The sequence below is a fragment of the Gouania willdenowi genome, chromosome 18, assembly GCF_900634775.1.
Source record: "Gouania willdenowi chromosome 18, fGouWil2.1, whole genome shotgun sequence".
In the NCBI taxonomy this organism is placed as follows: Eukaryota; Metazoa; Chordata; class Actinopteri; order Blenniiformes; family Gobiesocidae; genus Gouania; species Gouania willdenowi.
This window is the reverse complement of record NC_041061.1, coordinates 25,892,178-25,911,792: the sequence shown is the minus strand read 5'-3', so window position 1 is coordinate 25,911,792 and position 19,615 is coordinate 25,892,178. Positions and strand designations below refer to the sequence as shown.

The following is a 19,615-nucleotide window of genomic DNA, read 5'->3' as shown; positions in this document are numbered from 1 at the left end:
CTGGCAACCACAGCCACCATAGAGTCACACTGCTGGAGGCAGCAGACTGCAGCACTATCAACTCTACCTCAGCTTATGTGTGATTAAAAATGAATCGGCGTATGATCACTTAAAAGGTCAGTGATGATCCAGGTGGCAAAAATGTTTTGTCCACATTAAACCTGAAACAGCAGCCACTCAGTCCTCAGTAGCAGTTTCCATCCCTACACAATATTCTCACTAACAGGAGGAAAAATATGCACTTAGGTTTAAAAAAAAAAATTTAAAAAATTAAATCAAAATATAGGACAGTAGTCATTTCCAAACTTGGAAACTAGTTGATTTTAAACTTTGTGAACTGAACTTTGAACTATTTTGTGTAAAAAATGAACTTTTCCAATACTGGCTAGGCTAATACCCAACACCAGTTTAAAATATTTCTTTTGTAGTTATTTTGTTGATACTCATTAACAGGAGATCAGACTCTTTAAATGAACAGCTAAATTAGGGAATATAACCAATAGAAACAAAAGGTTTAAAACTTGATTTGACTCATTCTGCATGTTTTGAGTAGTTCTAAAATTGTGTGGCGAATCAAATAGAGATCAACAGACATGCACAGCTACTGCCCTACAGTCTCAGATGTGGGTCAGAGCTCCCTCTAGAGTGACCCTCTCACCTGGTTTTACTGGACCCCAATTTGGTATGGCAGAAACCAACAAGCCCCCCAACAACTCCAGCTCCCTGCAAAGAAACACACACAGGCTTGAGAACAGCTGGTGAAACCAGACAGAGGATGTTTAGTTCCACTGACACAGCCCGTTAGTATCACTGAATCCCTCTGTATTCAGACACACTCAATCTAAGCAGATGTTACACCATATTCACATCAGAGCGTGAACCGCTGGAGCCCGGCCGGGTGTCCGTGTGCTCCCCGCGGGTCCTACCTGTGTGGAAATGACGCCATGTTCTCTGTAGCTGGCCAACAGAGCCGGTAGATACTCTGCTCGCTGTTCTTTCAAAGCCGACACAAAGCCCTCAGTGAGTCGCGCTGCTGCTGGGCCATGCAACCAGGCCGACGTCGCCATCTTTTCTCTGCACCGAGCTGACGTAAGCAGAACGCGACAGAGTGACGTCCTTGTCAGTGGCCACTGCCCGATCTCTTCACACTGACAGCTTCCAATCCGATCAAATCGCCTTTATTAAATAAACTGTGGCTGATGTTTGCGTTTCTCATTTATGCAGATAAAAAAGAGCGTTTAAACAATCCCTATGAGAATATGAAGAGTCTGTTGGTGTTTGTATGTGTGCTTGTGCTGCTGTGTTGTTGGCTCGTCATGTAAGTCGTGCATATATTATTTTTCCCGATTTTCTTGTTCCTCGCGACCTTTGAAAACAGGAACAATCTGGTCTGAAAATGGATGGATGGGTTTGTTCTTGTTGATTTGTGTCTTGTGGAATGCAATTGTTAGAACTCCTATGAGAGACTGTATATTCCTATCAGCAGAGTGACGTCATTTACATGAGCCCATTGTTGTCGCAGGTCTTTACCGTACTGTGAGGTTGAGGCCATAGACATATGGAGGAGAATGGCAGCGGTCATGCAGAACGACATGAAAACGTTAATTAATCATCGCCGTAGGACAATTAAAAGGCAAAGAGCGGCATATAAAGAAAGAAAATAATAATATAAATGAAAACAGCATGGGTAATAATAATAATAATCAATATTAACAATGGTACTAATAATGAAAACAAAACAGAAATGAAAACAGCACTGGTAATAATAATAATACACACCCACGCAGAAAGAGAAGGATGTGAGTTAAAGTAAAAGCATTTGAATCCTAAAAAAACAATATGAATTATGTGCATTAACTATTGTTGAACACAGTAATTCAGGTTATTTCATATTGGTTTCTGGTTTCATCATTTAAAATGCTTCTTTTCTCAGTTTATTTTCTGAACTTTATTTTGATTCATCTATCTTTGTGCCCTACGTTATATATAATTGTTTTAATGCCTCGCATGAATCAAATGGAATGCCTTGCTGCTGAAATGTGCTCCATATTGTTGCCTTGCTTTGATGGGTCAGTATTAAAATTGCTCTTGTTTGAGTTTTGAGATACTCTCACATTCAGTACCTGAGATTACATACAGAGAGACATAGCAGAGGTTTTGCTTTGCTGAATCAATCAATCAATCACTTTATTACAGATGAACATAAAAAGAATCAACAACAATATCAAGTCAATAGGAGAACAGGCACTAATCTAATGCACAGCTGTGGGCGTCAGGGTCGGCTCATTCCTGGGCCTCGAACCTAGTTTTATCAGCATTTTATTCTATTTTGTTATATATTGTTTCTCCTCCCTTGACATTGGTGGGACATGTGTCTTCTTTTGTTATGATACGTAAAATATTTGTGATTGTCAGGGTCAAACATGAGCTCAAAGATAAACACACATTATATAGGTTAAAGCATAGATTTCAAAAGTTTAAATCTTACAGTATTCTTTTAATTAGAAGATGTTTCACAATTAGAAATCAAACGCAAGTTATTATGGTTAGTTAAAGATGACATTTACTGCTGATATAAAGCAGTACAAACTATATTCAAGATTATTGATTTATTCATTAGTATTATTTATCATTTATGTGTCTATTGTGTCTGTTTATTTGATTTATTGGGTATATGTATATGAGTTGTTTAATGTATATTATGTTTAATATTTAGAATAGAATTATTATTTGTTAATGATTTAGAGTTTGTGCATTTTGGTCAAACTATCATTTTTTTAGTGTTAATCTGAATGTCCAGGTTATTTATATCTGATTTGTCTCATCACTTATGTACTTGCTTGTGTTATTGTTAGATTTAGATTAAGTTGAAATCAGATGTTCTAAAACTGTTTATTCGCTTTGAGAAAGTTGACCTGAATATATTTTATTGTGGGTAAATACAAGCTATTGGACATTTAATTATGTTAAAAGTATGTTAAAAAAACATACATACAAAATGTTAGAATAATATTTTATAAGAGAATACATTATTAATTATATAACAACATGATTATACAATAGTATTGATTGTATAGCACATATCCCATGTCTATGACATATCCATTTTTGCATGACGACTCACCCATCACATATTTAGTTATAAAACTGGCATTATTTACTGTTAGTGATGCCTTATTTGTTTGATCTAGGTACAGTTACTTTGTGAACGCCACTGATTTTGATGCAGTTTTTGTCCATATTAAATAAATATTGCACTGTAAATAAATAATCAAGTAAATAAAACTAACAGACAATTTATACTCCTGTCTACTTCAGTCCCTGGCAAGATGGCGTCTATTTTAGGACCGCGCACGCGTCCTATCTGCCTCTAAATGTCTATGTCTGGTGCTTTCCGCTCCCCGGTGGCTTTAACTGAACTCAACCCGTGAAAGAAGCGCGTTCGCTCCGCCTCGAGCCATGGCCAACGAGCGGCTGAGATCTCTGGAGGATGTTGAGAAGGAGATCGCCACGGTCCTGCAGTGTGCGGGTAAGGATTGGCCTCTTACCGGATAGATACAGCTGGGTCAAGTTTAGAAATGAGTATTTACGCATTGCATTTTTACGCATCGACATCTCTAAATCAGAAGGTGATACAAGCACAAAAGTACACAGAGCAACTCGGACAAAACACCGATACTACACAGCTGCTTCTAGCCAACAGTGAGGTTCCACAAAACGCCTTTTTCTAGCTATCAAGTTTAAACCAAAGCTACATCAACTCTAGACACACGCACACGCGCACACACACACACACGCGGCATTTCATACACCAGGCAACTCAATGTGCTTTACATGATCAAAAGGTGCAACAGAAAACATTAAACATCTTAAAAATCAATATGAACATTCAAATCCGTAGCAAAACCATTTAAAATCATCAAACACATTACATCAACAACAACATGATTAAAAATCTCCCTTTCAATCATACGCACTAGAGAAAAAGTGTCTTTAATTTTTATTTAAAAATGTTCACATGTGATGCTGACTTAAGCTCTGCTGGCAGTTTGTTGCACTTCTTTGCAGCATAACAATTAAAAGCAGCATCACCATGTTTACTGTGAGCTCTGGGCTCTACTATCTGACCTGTGTCCATAGATCTGAGAGACCTGCTGGGTTCATACCTGACTAACATCTCACTGAAATTAACGAAACACTAAAATCCAGTGATTCAAATGCTCTTTATTACAGCTTTAGCTAAATGAAGAGTATTACCAAATTTCTAGTGACTTATTTGTTGAAAGCTTTGGTAATATCTGTTAGTTGGTAGAAAGAATGAGTTTAACTTGTATATATTTATGTAACACGAGCACTCAGAGCGCAAACTTCCACCAAAGCTCCAAATATCCTCTTTTTTGGTAATTGAGGAACCAACCCGACATAAGTCAAATTTCATAAAGATCAGTAAATTATGAACCGAGCTATGAATTTGCTAATGAGACTGTGCCATAATTGAATGAAACCTTCCATGGCATAAAGTCTTTCATTTTAATTTTGTCCAACTATTTGAAGTACTTTCGACAGAATACAAACAAACAAACAAACAAATAATTATAACATTGTTAAACACCTGCACATTTACGATTATTTTAAAGCTCTGCTGTAATAACAGCTCAGTTTATCCACAGCAGAGCCCACAGAATAGTTGATATGGTTTTAAAAAAACATTAGGTCTACCTAACGTTAATAGCAATATCATTTTATTTCACTTGTGGACTTAAAACCCTAATAAGCATTAATGCAATGGAAAGCTCTTCTTACTGTCTTGGTGTAGTCTGTCCTCTTGTGGTCATTAGGTTAATAACATGCGATAGACTAAAGCCTGTAAGTAAAATCAGAGACAGTAGGTGTGTACCATGTGCTTCCTTTTAAGCAATATATTTTGAAAGATCAGGCATAGCATGAGTAGTTTGCGTTTTGTTTTTGGGTTGAGCCACTATTAGTGATGGTGTTTGTTTTTCCAGGAAACATCGTTCTCGAGCTTTCTAAAGACAAGCAGAATGCCAGCTTCCTTGACCGACAGCTGGTCCAGTTTCAGAGCTCAGTCAACCGCGTGGAGAGCGAGCTGAGCTCCCAGATCCGCTACCTCACACAGGTCATTGTTTATGTGAAAGAGCAGGTGGTATTCCAGAAAGAAGGTTCAACAAACTCTGTCTATCCATAAACTTTGAGTTAATATATTCTGTGATGGGAAACTGAGTGTCTTGTTCTATTACAGCTGATATGAAGTGGGTCAATCAACTCTGAATATGAAAATCTTGAGTTACTCACGTGCACGAGCGTGATAAAAAGCCATCATCAATAGAGCAAAGATAACACGAGCTACCATGGCAACGAGCCGGATGAGAGCTACTTATTTCCCCCCGATGGGTTTACAGCACTTATCATTGACAGCGCCACTTGTGCTTAGGGTTTAAACGATCAACTTACGGAGTTACTAAATGATGAGTTCACTCAAAATATACAGTGGTGCAAAAAAGTATTTAGTCAGCCACCAATTGTGCAAGTTCTCCAACTTAAATGATGAGAGAGGCCTGTAATTTTCATCATAGGTACACTTCAACTATGAGAGACAAAATTAGAAAAAAAAAATTACATTGTAGGATTTTTAATGAATTTATTTGCAAATTATGGTGGAAAATATTTGGTCAATAACAAAAGTTAATCTCAATTGTAATGTACCCTTTGTTGGCAATGACAGAGGTCAAATGTTTTCTGTAAGTCTTCACAAGGTTTTCACACACTGTTGCTGGTATTTTGGCCCATTCCTCCATGCAGGTATGGTGTTCCTTTTCCTCCAAACACGATGAGTTGAGTTTGGAGCAGAAACTCGTCGTGTTTCTCCTCCAAATCGGTGTATGGACAGATCAAAGATCAAAACCATATGACATTCGCCATATGGTTTTATTTGACCATATGACATTCGCCCAATCCTCTTCTGGATCATCCAAAAGCTCTCTAGCAAACTTCAGACGGGCCCGGACATGCGCTGACTTAAGCAGGAGGACACGTCTGACACTGCAGGAGTCCCTGGTGGCGTAATGTGTTACTGATGGTAGCCTTTGTTACTTTGGTCCCAGCTCTCTGCAGGTCATTCACTAGGTCTCCCCGTGTTGTTCTGGGTTTTTTGCTCAACGTTCTTGTGATCATTTTGACCCCACGGGGTGAGATTTTGCGTGGAGCCCCAGATTGATGGAGATTATGTCTTCCATTTTCTCATAATTGCTCCCACAGTTGATTTCTTACCTAATGCAGATTCAGTCTTCCCAGCCTGGTGCAGGTCTAGAATTTTGTTTCAGGTGTCCTTTGACAGCTCTTTGGTCTTGGCCATAATGGAGTTTGGAGTGTGACTGTTTGAGGTTGTGGACAGGTGTGTTTTATACTGATAATGAGTTCAAACTGGTGTCATTAATACAGGTAATGAGTGGAGGACAGAGGAGCCTCTTAAAGAAGTTACAGGGCTGTGAGAGCCAGGAATCTTGCTTGTTTGTAGGTGACCAAATACTTATTTAACTGAGGGATTTACCAATTAATTCATTAAAAATCCTACAATGTGATTTTTTTGGATTTTTTTTTTCTAATTTTGTCTCTCATAGTTGAGGTATATCTAAGATGAAAATTACAGGCCTTTCTCATCTTTTTAAGTGGGAGAACTTGCACAATAGGTGGCTGACTAAATACTTTTTTGCCATACTGTACATGGAATTTAAAAGACTTATTCAAGGAGTATGCCACTTTCATTTGGCCGAAGTAAACTGAGGAAATGAACAGCCCTCCCGCTGCAGCCTTCTCGTTGTAGTGGGAGGGTGGGCTGCAGCCTAGGCTCTACAGACAGTGATGCCTGCTTGACGTTGTCATTTACATTGATTTTAAATGTAATCTAGTCGCCAGAGTCGCTGAAGTCTCGTTCGATGTGTAGCAGCTGTCAAAGAGTTGGTTAAAAATGTTATGTTTATTTAGAGTCAATCCGACGGGAGAAAAGTGCACTTGGCATCAGCTAAAATGAAATATAAAAACAAAATTTAGAACAGTAATGCATATTTAGGTCATCATCTCTCCACACATTTAGGTTTTCATTTGATTATTAAATTTGTCGTATCATCTACATTTGTCACAGGTTTGTATCCAGACGGAGCCAGGTAGAAACCCAGGGTTACTAACTTACTGTACTTATACAAAACCTGCCAGCGAGCAGGTTCAGTTCACAGAGAATGTTACCGTGGTGACATACTCAGAGTATACATAACTTGCCTCGCGTTCTAGAATCAGAAACTCAAGAGTTTTCCTTAAGGCCAAACAAACTTAGAGTTTGAACATAACCCGCTTTCTGGAATACCCTACTGACACAAGAGATCACATCAGTTTGTAGAAATATTTGCAGCATTAAAAGCTTTAACTCAAAGCAATCATGATGACAATATCCTTTAAGCTTACGATGCATGATCCCTGAATTTCTTTTTCCTTTAGCCACTGAACATGCGCATTTCTTGTTGCATCGAGGAAGAGAGTTCTGGATTAACACCAGCTTGATCCTCCCTATTAATAACTGGCTTCCATCAGCTAATGATAAGATCAATACCAAATTAAAGAATAATTGCAAACCATTCTCAGCACATAGTCAAGTCCATAAATACTGTATGTAGACAATTGGAAAATATTCTTTCACCTCTTAAATGCTGATAAAGACTTTCATTTTAAGGTGTTTACCTGAAAGTTAATGGAAAATTTCAAGAGTTAAAAATACACATAGAACCCAAACACATTTCCAGAGTCCAAAGTGGAGGAACAAATATAATCCATACTCATATGTCCATATAAAGTTTACTACATACTACTATTAGGATAACTTTAAGTTTTGAGTTTCCTGTGAATTTGGCCAGAATTTTCTCTTTTACTTCCAGGTAGCTACAGGTCAGCCTCACGAAGGTTCCACCTATTCAGCCAGAAAGGACTGTCAGATGGCCTTAAACCGAGCCGAGTACGCCAAAGTGAAATTGGGAGACCTGGGCCGAACCTGTGAAGTCATGCTGGAGCAGCCACAGCATCAACAGCAGCAGATATGAAAGCAAAACAAACTACCTGCTGTGGGTTTATGTATTTTTTATTTCACAGTATGTGTTATCTGTATCATTATCTTTCTCTGTTGCCACACTCAGGAACCCAGGAACTTTGTTTTATTATGTATGTTACATTCCTTGTCTATATATAGTTGTTTTGGATCTTTTTTTATTGGGGTGTACACAGCTTGCAACATGTTATAAATTGTAATATCTTTTTTTCAAGAACTGAGTAAAACATTGTCCATCACATTTGCTTATTTAAGGTTGGTTAGAGATGAAGACATCAAACACGTTTCCAATTGAGTGGTTCCCTGAAGTAGATCTGAAAAAAGTGGTGGAGGTGAAGGAGACATGGTAACACAACCAAGTCTTGAATACAATAGTTGATATGAGCACTGGGATCCAAACACCAGCTCATGTGGTCTTCACCCAGTTGGAAAGAAGTTTCAGGACTACAAAATGCTAATACCATTCCTGACTAGTAGCTACTAGTGATCTGAGGAGAACCAAAGTTTCCACTGGAAGCTTTTGCAACGCACATGCTGGATTTGGTGTTTGCATCTGTATCATCTAGTGGTGTTTTGGGGGCTTTCTCACAGTCGCTGCACCGTGCACTCCGAATCTACTGGTGTTGTAGAGGTTAGTTAGTTAGTTAGTAAGACCCTCTTAGATTCAGTTTATTGAGTTGACCGGGTTACTTTTCTGTGGAGTGTTTTCATGCTGATCCGTCAAAAATACGCATGCTCAGTCCTCAGGCATGATTGTCCAAATGTGCAGGTACATTGTCATTAATAATGTAGGTTATGTCATTTAAACGGATTTTCATTAAATTTCAGATTTTTCACATGTTCTTCCTGCTGTTAATCCACACATTTCTGGTCCCTCTACACACTCATCTAAACTATAGAATGACTCTTAATGTAAGTGATCATTGAGGCTCTAAAGTTTGTCTGTGGATGAGACATTTAGGAAAGAAGGGGATTTTTCCAAAATTATGATCTAGTACATTTTTTAAGAAAATTAGAGAGAAAGTATTTTTTATTGTCAAAATGAAAGAGATGTAGTATGCTGATGTTGTATTTTGATGAAAATACAACCCTGGTGTGGATTACATACTACACATTCTTATTGTCTGTTTGAACCACAAGGTGTTCTTAAAAATGAATCTAACCAAAAAGTTGATATGTGAAGTGTAATTAAAATATTTGATATGCATCTCATTCTAAAACCTAAAACCAAGGACAAAAATATAGTGCTCGAATGCTTGGTTGAAATGATGAAAAATAATGTTTGTACATGACATGGCAACAGATGTCGGCATGTGTCCTTTGATTTGTCCTTTGAAGATACAGTCACACCTCATCCTCTGCAGCGGTATAAATAGAGGCTGGATGCACTTCCGAGGACATTTGCTTTTAATCGATAAAGGGACAGGTAATTATTTTTACTTTTTATTACGTTCTCACATAAAGGCACATTTTAAAAAAACGGATTAAAAAAAAAAAAATATATATATATATATATATATATATATAAATTCGGGAAACGGATTTACAAAAAAATAATTAATTCGGAAAACGGATTTTAAAAAAAAGTTAATACGGAAAACAGATTATTTTAAAAATGATTTCGGAAAACGGATTAAAAAAAAATATTTGCAAAACGGATTCAAAAAAAATATTTCAGAACAAATTCCAAAATTAATTCGGAAAACGGACTAAGAAAATTTAATTCGCATAACAGATTTAGAAAAATAATAATTTGGAAAACGGAAAAAAAAATTTTATTCGGAAAACGGATTAAAAAAAAATATTTGAAAAACTGTGGATATGTATAGGAGGCCGTTTGGGAAAAAACACAGTGACGATGAAAAAAAAAAACCACAATGAAAACAATGGGTTTACACATTAGATGGCGCACTTGTACACTGAAATCCTTTTTTTATGCTTTTATATATATATGTATATATATAAAATTTACATCAGATTTGTTTTTTTCACATTGATAAAGCTCATTGGATATGTTTTTTTCATAATGAAAATGCGTGTCTGAATTTTATTTTATTAATTTTTTTCAAATAAAAAAAAAAAAAAATATATATATATATATATATATATATATATATATATATATATATATATATACGTGCAACCGGACGTTGATTGATGTGACCGGAAAATATAGCAATAACAATAATAGTAATACAATAATATAATATAATGAGAATGATAAGATTAGCAATAACAATAATACAGTAGTAGTAAAATTATACAATAACAATAATAATAATAATACAGTGTATAGCCTATAACAATGTTGTCAATAAAACCCTGAGCACATCTGAATGTTTTCTAGGTTCCTTTTATTCTACTTATGTCTATCTGTCTACCTATCTATCTATTTCTGACGTTTGTTACAAACAAACCCCGTAAAAAATGCTTGAAAATTGAGCGATGTATGACACCTTTAATTGTGTAAGCACATCATTCCTCTAGAGATGACTGTAGGAGTGAGTGCCACCGGTCCAAGATGGCCGCCCCGTTGACGCACCCATAGATATCATATAAAGGCTCGATGTCTCGTCCGCACTGGCGGCCATCTTGTCAGGGTCAGCTCGCTCACCCATAATCGTGTAGTAGTTGTGCATGTACTTTTTAAAAAACAATAACTTGCTCAATTTTCTACCAATATTCAAACGGTTTAGTTTGTTATAAATGTCAGATGTGTCGTTATAACACTGCACTTGTGAATTATTATATTACACTTCCGGTCAATAGTGTTGGATGACCTACTTATTTCCCCATTGGACTTCAGATAGGTGCAATGAACACACACACGTTATTAATTATTTACTATTTAAGAACTAGACTACTGTGGAGGTATACACATGGAGTACAGAAATAAGAAATGACCCAAAAACATAGTGGAATCAATAAATAATATTTATTACATAATGATACTTCAGATGATATTTTAAGACTAACCACATTAAAATAGTGACAAAAAGGTGTCCAAAAGAAACATTCGGTGATTGATTAAACAAACACATTCTAAATAGCCTTGTGTCAACAACAATATTGTAATTCTGTTATGTCAGCCCCACTGTTCCTTTGTAACAAGACCTGTATTGTACATACTTCCACTAAGTAACTAATATATCCTAAATATAGTCATAGTGTTGTAGTATCTTACATATGAAAGTTGGTCCCACAGACTCTGGCTCCAACAGAACGGCGATTAGAGCATCCATAGGCTGCACAAAAGTCTGGAATCTTCACTTCAATCTTCACTCGGCAATTTTCTAAAGGAAACATAACGAAAGATGTTTTTTAACAAACTTTCCTAACAAGTTAAATCTGGTGGTATCAGCCTTACACAACTATGCTCCATGATTAAGTTGTTTTTGAAGGGAGAAGCTGCAATCTTAACATTTGAAAACATCCAGAATTGTAGCCACGTTAATAAGAAAGCAAACCGAATCCAAATCCGTCAAGATTTTAGCTAGATAAAAGTATTTACATTCGGCAGATCACTCACCTTCCCTCTGGTTCCACAAGACTCAGTCAGAGAGCTGCCGGGGCCAGATGGCCACCGATGATGCCATGGCAGAATCCGCCGTAAGGCATCTAGCCTTTATATATGATATCTATGGCCGCAGCAGTCGATGCGGCGTCTACCTATTATAATGTCTACGGTGGCCACCACTTAAACACTTCCGGGGTTAAAGAACGGTGGTAGGAGTTAACCGCTGAGATGAGGGCGGTAGTGCAACAAAGAGGGTGCAAGAAAAACCCAAAGAAGAAGGAAAACAACATGATGAGAAGTATAACTTCTCTTCAAGATATTTAGAACCGGATAAAACAACAAACGCTGTTAGACGGGATTAACAGGAAATGTACGACTTGCTTTCTGGCCTCAGCTGTCCATGCTTCTGCTTAAGCCTTTTTTTCAACTTTTAAAGGTCACTTTTGATTTTTCTAGAATCCTGAGCAGATGAGCAGCTAAGTTGTATTAATTAAACTAACTTCAGTTATAAAAAGCGTGAACATGAAGTCAGAGTTGTGCTGATGTGTTTTACTGTGTCTGTTTGTGCAGGAAATGGATGTGACGTCTGCAGCTGTATTCTGTATGGGAACCTGTTTGACCCTGTCAGGATACTCCTACTACCTGTACAGGAGAAGTCGAGCCACTGTTGAACAACTTGATGTCAGTTTTGATTTTATTCTTTATTGTAAATGTTAATCTACAGTTTTCTACAAGTTTGTTGCACGTGGACGTTTGTGGAATCCTGTTTTAAAAGCTATTGCAGGGCTCAGAGTCGGCGCCAGGCAGCATTAACTGGGGGGGCATTAAGAAAACTGCGGGGGGCACAAAAACACTTCATTTCGAGTAGCATCTATAAGCCCCCCCACCCCCCGCCACTGGAAAAATTGAAAAAAAACGGGTTGGTTTTTTGGTTGAAAAACCAAACAAGCAGCGTTTTTTCTGTTTTAAAATTAAATCTGGTTTTGTTTGTGTGATATTTGGATATTTAAGGGAAAATAAGACGACAGCTTGATGTTTTAATCTCACCACACAGAACGACTGACAGACAGACTTTTATTATGCTACGTTTGATAAAAATGATCTTATATCATGCTGTCCACCTCCCACTGATGGCAGAGGTGTCATTTGTGTGTCGATGACGTTTCGTTAAAGAGTTATTGATGCTGGAAGTCTGAATCTGTGAATATCTGCCAACTTTACCGAACAGTGTTATGATCCAAATAGTATCCAGATAAACTGGTGACTTTTGCTCCCGGTCATAAAAAGAAGCAACGCATAAGTCACATTACTGGTGAATTGAAACGTTATTATTACATAAATAAATCAAAACCAAAGAATGGATGTTATGTAAAACATGCATATATGTGGTGTAATAAATCTACTGATGCGTCTCATTTCTTATGATCAACTTCCGTGTGTATTGACGGCTGCCGTCAGCGGTATTTATAACGTGCAAAATTGTTTTTTTTTTACTACTTTTTTTGCAAAAGTGTCAATTGGTAGAAGTTCTAACATCTATTGTTCCTCACACCAGCCTCACAGTTAATAGTCAGTCACCAGTTTATCTATTTGGATCGTAACACCGCAAAATAAAACTACAGCGTGATCAGCATTTTATGAGCTAAAACATCCACACACTGAATGAAAAGGACTTAGGACTTGATTTTATGTAGCGCTTTATCACCACACTGAAGCAGTCTCAAAGCGCTTTACATATCAGCTCATTCACCCATTCACTCTCACAGTCACACACCAGTGGGACAGGACTGCCATGCAAGGCGCTAGTCGACCACTGGGAGCAACTTAGGGTTCAGTGTCTTGCCCAAGGACACTTCGACACATAGTCAGGTACTGGGATCGAACCCCCAACCTCTCGATCAGAAGACGAGCCACCATGAGCAGGACCAGAAAACTGCTGAATAATCCTAAACAGTCCTGTGAGGAGACCTGGTCCAGGACCTGGGGAGGGAAACAAGGTGTAGCGGACTTCAGTTCTCGCTCTAATTTATCCATAAATATCACACAAACAGAACAAGTTAAAAAAAATTATAATTAAAAATAAAAAAAAACAGAAAAACGCTGTGTATCTGGTTTTTGTTTTTTCTGTATTTCTGTTTTGGTTTTAAATCAGAAAAACAAAACAACCACACCTTTTATTTGTTATTTTTATTTGGTTTTAAAACGGAATACCCAAAGAACCAAGGGTACACTGATTCCTAATGCTATATAAACACAGCCACAAAAACAAAGTTAGCTCGCTAACACACCTTATGAAGTGGTCGCTACAGCATCAGCAGACTCTGCTCCTCCCGACCTCAGACGTAGGTTTAAAATCCACTTTTTACGGCGTTGTTCTGTGAGCTTTTTACATTTCTCAGTTCAATTGAACATTAGATTAGACAAGGCATTTGTTTCAACTACTACCAGTGTTCATACCACTGGTAGTAGCTGAATAAGAGTTTTAATTAATTGAAGTTCATGTCTAGCACAGACACACACGTGAGTGAGAGAGAGAGACACACAAAATGTTAGTTTTTTAGACGAGTAAACTAACACTATAACACACACAGCAATATAAACAAGTGAACTAAAAATTTTCTTTCTGAAAGCATGTCGACGACTCGGCGCTTGTCGTGTGAGGAAGGCACTAGTTAGAGACGGCTCGTCAAGACCCGCCTTCGTTGCTTCTAATTGGTTTATTATTGCATGGCGCCTGCTGTGGTTGGTTAGATTCAGGCACAAATGAGACATGGCTTGGTCTGGGATTGGTTATCTCAGTCAGTCAATCAGAATTACTCAAACTACAGCAAGCAGCGAGGACCAAAGTTCATTATCATGAATGGAAAAATATAAGCGTGAGAAATGCCCAGTGTGGCGTGTGGTGTGAGAATGGGTCAAATTGCGTGACTGTCACACTCAAAGGGTGACGCTTGGCAGCTCTAATTTTAGAGTTTTTGAGCTAGCTCTCGTGTTCAGTATTGCATAGAGAGAGACATAGTCAAAGGTTTTGCTTTGCTGAATCAATCAATTTATTAGAGATGAACAGAAAATGAATCAATAAGTCATATCAAGTCAATAGAAGAACAGGCACTCATCTAATGCACAACTGTGGGCGTCAGGGCCTGCTCACTCCCTGGGCCTCAAATGTAGATTCCTCAGCATTTTCATTCTATGTTGTTATCTAGTTTTCTCCTCCTTCGGCTGGGACATGCAGGCTGCATGTGTGTCTTCTTTTGTTGTAATACGTAAGACATTTGTGATTGTCAGGGTCAAATATGAGCTCATCAAAGATAAAGACATGCACAAAGAATATAGGTCAGAGCACAGATTTTCAAAAGTTAAAATTGATATCTAACAGTATTTGTTTAATGAGAAGATGTTTTACATTTACAAATCCAATGATCAGTTACTATCGTTAGTTAAAGATGACATTTTACCGTTGATTTAAAGCAATACAAATTATGTATAAGATAATTGATTTATTCCTTATTTTTTATAATTTAGGGGTCTATGGTGTCTGTTTGATTTAATTAGTATATGAAGGAGTTTAGTTTAATGTGTATAAAGTTTCATTTTAAATTATAATTATTTTTATTTGTTAATGATATAGACTTTGTGATCTTTGGCACATTCTGACTTTTAGTGTTAATCTGATTGCCTTGTTTATGTCTGATTTGTCTCTTTGCTTACGCACATGGTTGTGTTGTGTTTAGATTTAGATGAAGTTGAAATCAGATGTTCTAATACTGTTGTCCTGGTTCTTTGTAAAAAGCTGGCCTGACTGAGAAGGTATTTTATTAACAGGATTATTGAGTATAAAGACATATGATTATAGTATTACACACAAAAAGAAACCATGAATAATAATCCATTCCAAAATGATCTACTGTCTACTTTAGCATGTGTTTCAGTGTTTTGTTTTGTCATTTCAGAAAGCCCCACACCTACCTATAGATGAGAGTCTCAAAGACCTTATTAGGGTTACTCCTGGACGACGTCTCCAATATGCTGTCATTGAAGGTCATTGTGGTTCTGCTGATGTGTTTGGTTACCAATTCACTTCAGTGTGTTTTAACCATTCCCCTCCTTTTTGCCACTCTTCTAGGTACAGTGAAGTCAATTGGTGAACCTTTGAGGAGCCGCTTCTACAACAACACATTAGGCGTGTTGCATGAGTACAGGCTTCTGTGGAGAAGCTGGTCATGCCCATGGTGAGAAACTGAGTCAATGAACTACACTACAAGTGTGTTTCTGTGTTTTCCAGTTATAATGCACAGTCGTTTGACGTAGCTCAATAGGTGTGCTTTCCAAAAAAGTCAAATTTAATGAATTTCTAAAATGCTTTAATTAAATTAAAGGTCAAGTAATATTATATCAGATTCCTAAGGAAGAGAAAGCAATCTCCCAGTTCTTAGTGCCTTGTTTAAAGTGGCATCATATGTCAAATTTCAAACCAGTCTAAAAGACTACAGCAGAGAAATATGAAATTAATAACAATAGATTAACTCAGTTTCCGTATTAAGCCTGTTTTCAGGGAACTTAATAGTCCGTAATGACATTTAGTTAGGTAAAGCCAATTAAATGGAAATAAAATAGATAATCTGAGTCTGTAGACTAAGTAACTCAAACTGCTGGTAACCTCAAAGTGTTGCTTTGGAATTGAAGTTAAGGGATTGTTAGACATTTTAAAAACAATGTGTTTCCTAATCCTGTGGATTCAATATGCCTGTTCTAGGGACAAGAGTGACCAAGTTATCCAGGAAGAAGCCTCCATGGTACCCTTTGTGTTGGTGGGCTCAGATGAAACCACAGTCAGGGTCGAGAACCCTTTCCATGCCTCTGGAGATTACATGGAGATAATTAAGAAGAAGTTCTACGACAGAGTTTGGGCTTTTCCTTCAGCCTACCACATCAGTGGGGTAAAGCCTTTCGGTTACATGGAGACTGAGAAAATGCTCAAGGTCAGATTCTCATGTTATTTATATTGTAATGTTTCCAAATAGATTCTTGGTTGTAAAGTACTGAACTTATCTGTTCCAGGTTGGCACCACACTCACAGGCATTGGCGAGTTAATAATGGACAGAGATGAAAACCTGAGCCTCCGACCTCCTATCAATGGAGCCAAGTACCTCCTCAGCCTTGGAGACTTTTCCAATGTGAAGGATGAAGCTTTGTCTTCCACTTTTTGGTGGAAGGTTCAATCCGGTTTCTTTGCTCTAGCAGGGGTGGCAGTGATTTCCTGGATTTGTTTTCGCCACTAACGCCATTTGAAAGCTCTCTGGAGGTAGGAGCAGGAACGAAGGGAATTTGAAAGACTGATGGCAGAGGCTCTAAACGCCACTGGACAAGATGGACAGGAAAACCAACCAGACAATACCTGCGTGATCTGCCTCAACCAGTCACGTAACTGTCCCCTGTTGGACTGTGGACATGTGTGCTGCTGCTACACATGCTATCAGGGCTTACCACAGCCACTCTGCCCCATCTGCAGACAGGCCATCATCAGAGTGTATCCACTGTATCACACCTGAGGTGACACCGTGACTGCAAGGCCTTGGTGTGCTTTACAATCCCTGTTCCAATAAAAGTGAATTGAAAGGACAATTGCCAAGTTTTTACAATGTTGAAATTAATTGGTTAAAAACATTCAAAGTCAAACAGTTCGCTGTGCCTTAGTTTGCTCACTGATGATGAGACTTTTGCTGTTTTGAAAGGTTTGTACTGTATGTGTTTAATCAGAAGGATTAAAAACTTTCAACTGTTCAGCAGATCTGCAAAGTTGTTGTTTTTGTTATTTATTAAGGGGGAATTTGACGCTCAGAAATGTAAACGATGAATGATTGGGGAGTCGGGCTGCATGATTATTGACCAAGATGATAATTACCATTATTTTGATCAATATTGTAATCACAATTATAATCACAATTATTCATCGTGTTAGGGAAAAATCTGTATTTCTTTTGAACTACTGTTTTTTTTAAAAAACAAACAATATATGAACAGTTTACAGTGCAAAATGAAGCTTTACATGAAAATTATACCATAAAAAAGATATTAACCCAAGTATTTAAAATGTACCAAGGGTTTTCTGAATAAATACACTATTACAGAGTGCTTTCACAAAATGCAACTCATTGGAAACAATTACAGCTCACAGCTCTCATCAATCCACCAAAATTACTGAAAGCTGCCACTAACTAATGGTTGAGAAAGTGCCTGATTAAATATGCAGCAGAGTAGGTCTGTCCTAATACAACATTTTCACTTCCAATACGATACCGATATTACTGCCTTGTGTAAAGGCCGATACCGATATTGATCCGATATGATATCAGCACAAATCATACATACTTTTATTACTTATTTTGTAGTGTGGAATGTTAGAAAAGGCTTGATCAAGTGATGTTACTCAAACAGAGAACAATCGTCAACAATTCAAGTTCACTTCAGTTATTTTTTACTGTCAGTATATGGTGGGAACAACTGAGGGTGGGGACAAAAACATCAAAAACTTATCGGAGAGCTTATTTTGGAGATTTTAGATACAGTCCAATAAAATCCAATATTCATTTTCTGGTTGATATCGGACCAATATCCAATATCAATGTCGGATCGGGACACCCCTACAGCAGAGCACACATTTTAAATGTAAATATTGCCAAAGATCAGGTTAATTTAATCCTGGCAACCAAAATTGTGATTACAATAAATATGTGATTAATTGTGCAGCCCTACTGGGAGGTCCGTCCAGGCAGAAAAGTGGTATGGCATCACTCCTGGCTCCAGATGACTCAGCAAATCTATTTAAGATTTTCAAAACTACAAAATGAAATACAGCATTAGGGAGCACTGAGACTGCAGGGGCGATATAACTGTCGGTTATTCAAAAAGTTCACGAGACAAACTGATGTCCACTCAAAGGTTTGATCTTCACAGAAGAATTGACGGGTGGAGCACCGTGAAAACTGAAATAACAAAGACGATTCACAGTTTGACACAAATTACCATATAAATGTCACACATACGACTTAAACCACTCATAAGCATTAAATAAACAATATTTACCGTGTTCGCCTGATGACCAACAGAAAAAAGGGAGCAAAAATAGGACAGTGGGTGTATATTTTTCGTGCTGAAACCTGCATAAACTCTGAGTCCTTTCCAGTAAACTTCCGTCCCACAATTACGTCACTCTCAAACTTTAGTAACAGGACAAATATCACAGACAATTAAATAAAATAATACATTGACATTAAAATGACAGTACCAAAGCAGACATTCTATAATTGAGTGCAAAATTAAATAATATGACAACTGTAATAAAATCAACCTCTCATGTTGTCATGGCAACTTAAACAGACTGACAGTGTCAGCTAGAGGCGACTATACACAAAATTAAAGATTTGTTGTTTTTTTTCAAGTCTTTTTGTAGCTCATTGGAATGGTCGATTGTCAAATCATATTTTATATTAAAGATGAATACAGTACTGAACTTCATTTAACAAATAATAAGTTATCAAATCTCTTTTTTCCCTCTACATTTAAAGGGCAAACCTCTGTGAGTGTATGATGAAGTGTGGATAGGAAGAGCAGATATAAAAATCCCCTCAGGGGGAAAATGGAGCAGGAGCCTATCAATCTCTCAGCAGTCATAAATGCTCTATGAGAAATGGTTCACGAGCTCTCTGAAGCTGTGCAGCTGTGGCTCTGGAAGAAGACACTATTAACTGAGCCTCTCTGAGCCAGAAAATGAGGTGGGCTTCATTGATAATTGGAGATCCTTCTGGGGAAAACCGAACCTGATAGGAAGAGATGGAATCCACCCTACTTTGGCGGGAGCATCTCTACTATCAGAAAACATGGCACAGTCATTGTTATGACATCTCATGAATGAGACCATGTTACAGAGGTGGAGTCCTCCACGCCCCTCTGCGCTTGCCTTAGGACAGTTTCCCTCCCATTGCTA

General features: G+C 37.6%; 2 protein-coding genes across 6 annotated transcripts in view; one reads left to right on the top strand and one right to left on the bottom strand.

The window, feature by feature from the left end:
* pelp1 (proline, glutamate and leucine rich protein 1) overlaps positions 1-1,487 on the bottom strand; it is a 30,397-nt gene extending 28,910 nt beyond the window's left edge. Inside the window, exons 1-2 of the mRNA XM_028474235.1 lie at positions 927-1,487; positions 659-723 (exon numbers count right to left, since the gene is read on the bottom strand). Of these exons, the coding sequence (XP_028330036.1) occupies positions 659-723; positions 927-1,067 (206 nt within the window). The 5' untranslated portion in view covers positions 1,068-1,487. The remainder of the gene's footprint in view (positions 1-658; positions 724-926) is intronic.
* Positions 1,488-3,374: 1,887 nt separating this feature from the next.
* Positions 3,375-17,242, top strand: med11 (mediator complex subunit 11). Of its 5 annotated transcripts, XM_028474236.1 has the most exons (6): positions 8,115-9,536; positions 12,198-12,308; positions 15,581-15,668; positions 15,754-15,859; positions 16,384-16,609; positions 16,689-17,242. In XM_028474236.1, exons 2-6 carry the CDS (start codon positions 12,201-12,203, stop codon positions 16,908-16,910), a joined length of 750 nt encoding a protein of 249 aa, XP_028330037.1. In that variant the 5' UTR covers positions 8,115-9,536; positions 12,198-12,200; the 3' UTR covers positions 16,911-17,242. The 5 variants fall into 5 exon arrangements, 4 of the variants coding, with proteins under 4 accessions (XP_028330040.1, XP_028330039.1, XP_028330038.1 ...); XR_003676072.1 differs by lacking the exons at positions 15,754-15,859; positions 16,384-16,609; positions 16,689-17,242 and adding exons at positions 3,376-3,529; positions 5,007-5,137 and having other exon boundaries at positions 7,944-8,126; positions 15,581-15,644; XM_028474239.1 differs by lacking the exons at positions 12,198-12,308; positions 15,581-15,668; positions 15,754-15,859; positions 16,384-16,609; positions 16,689-17,242 and adding exons at positions 3,375-3,529; positions 5,007-5,137 and having other exon boundaries at positions 7,944-8,126; positions 9,449-9,466.
* Positions 17,243-19,615: the final 2,373 nt, after the last annotated feature.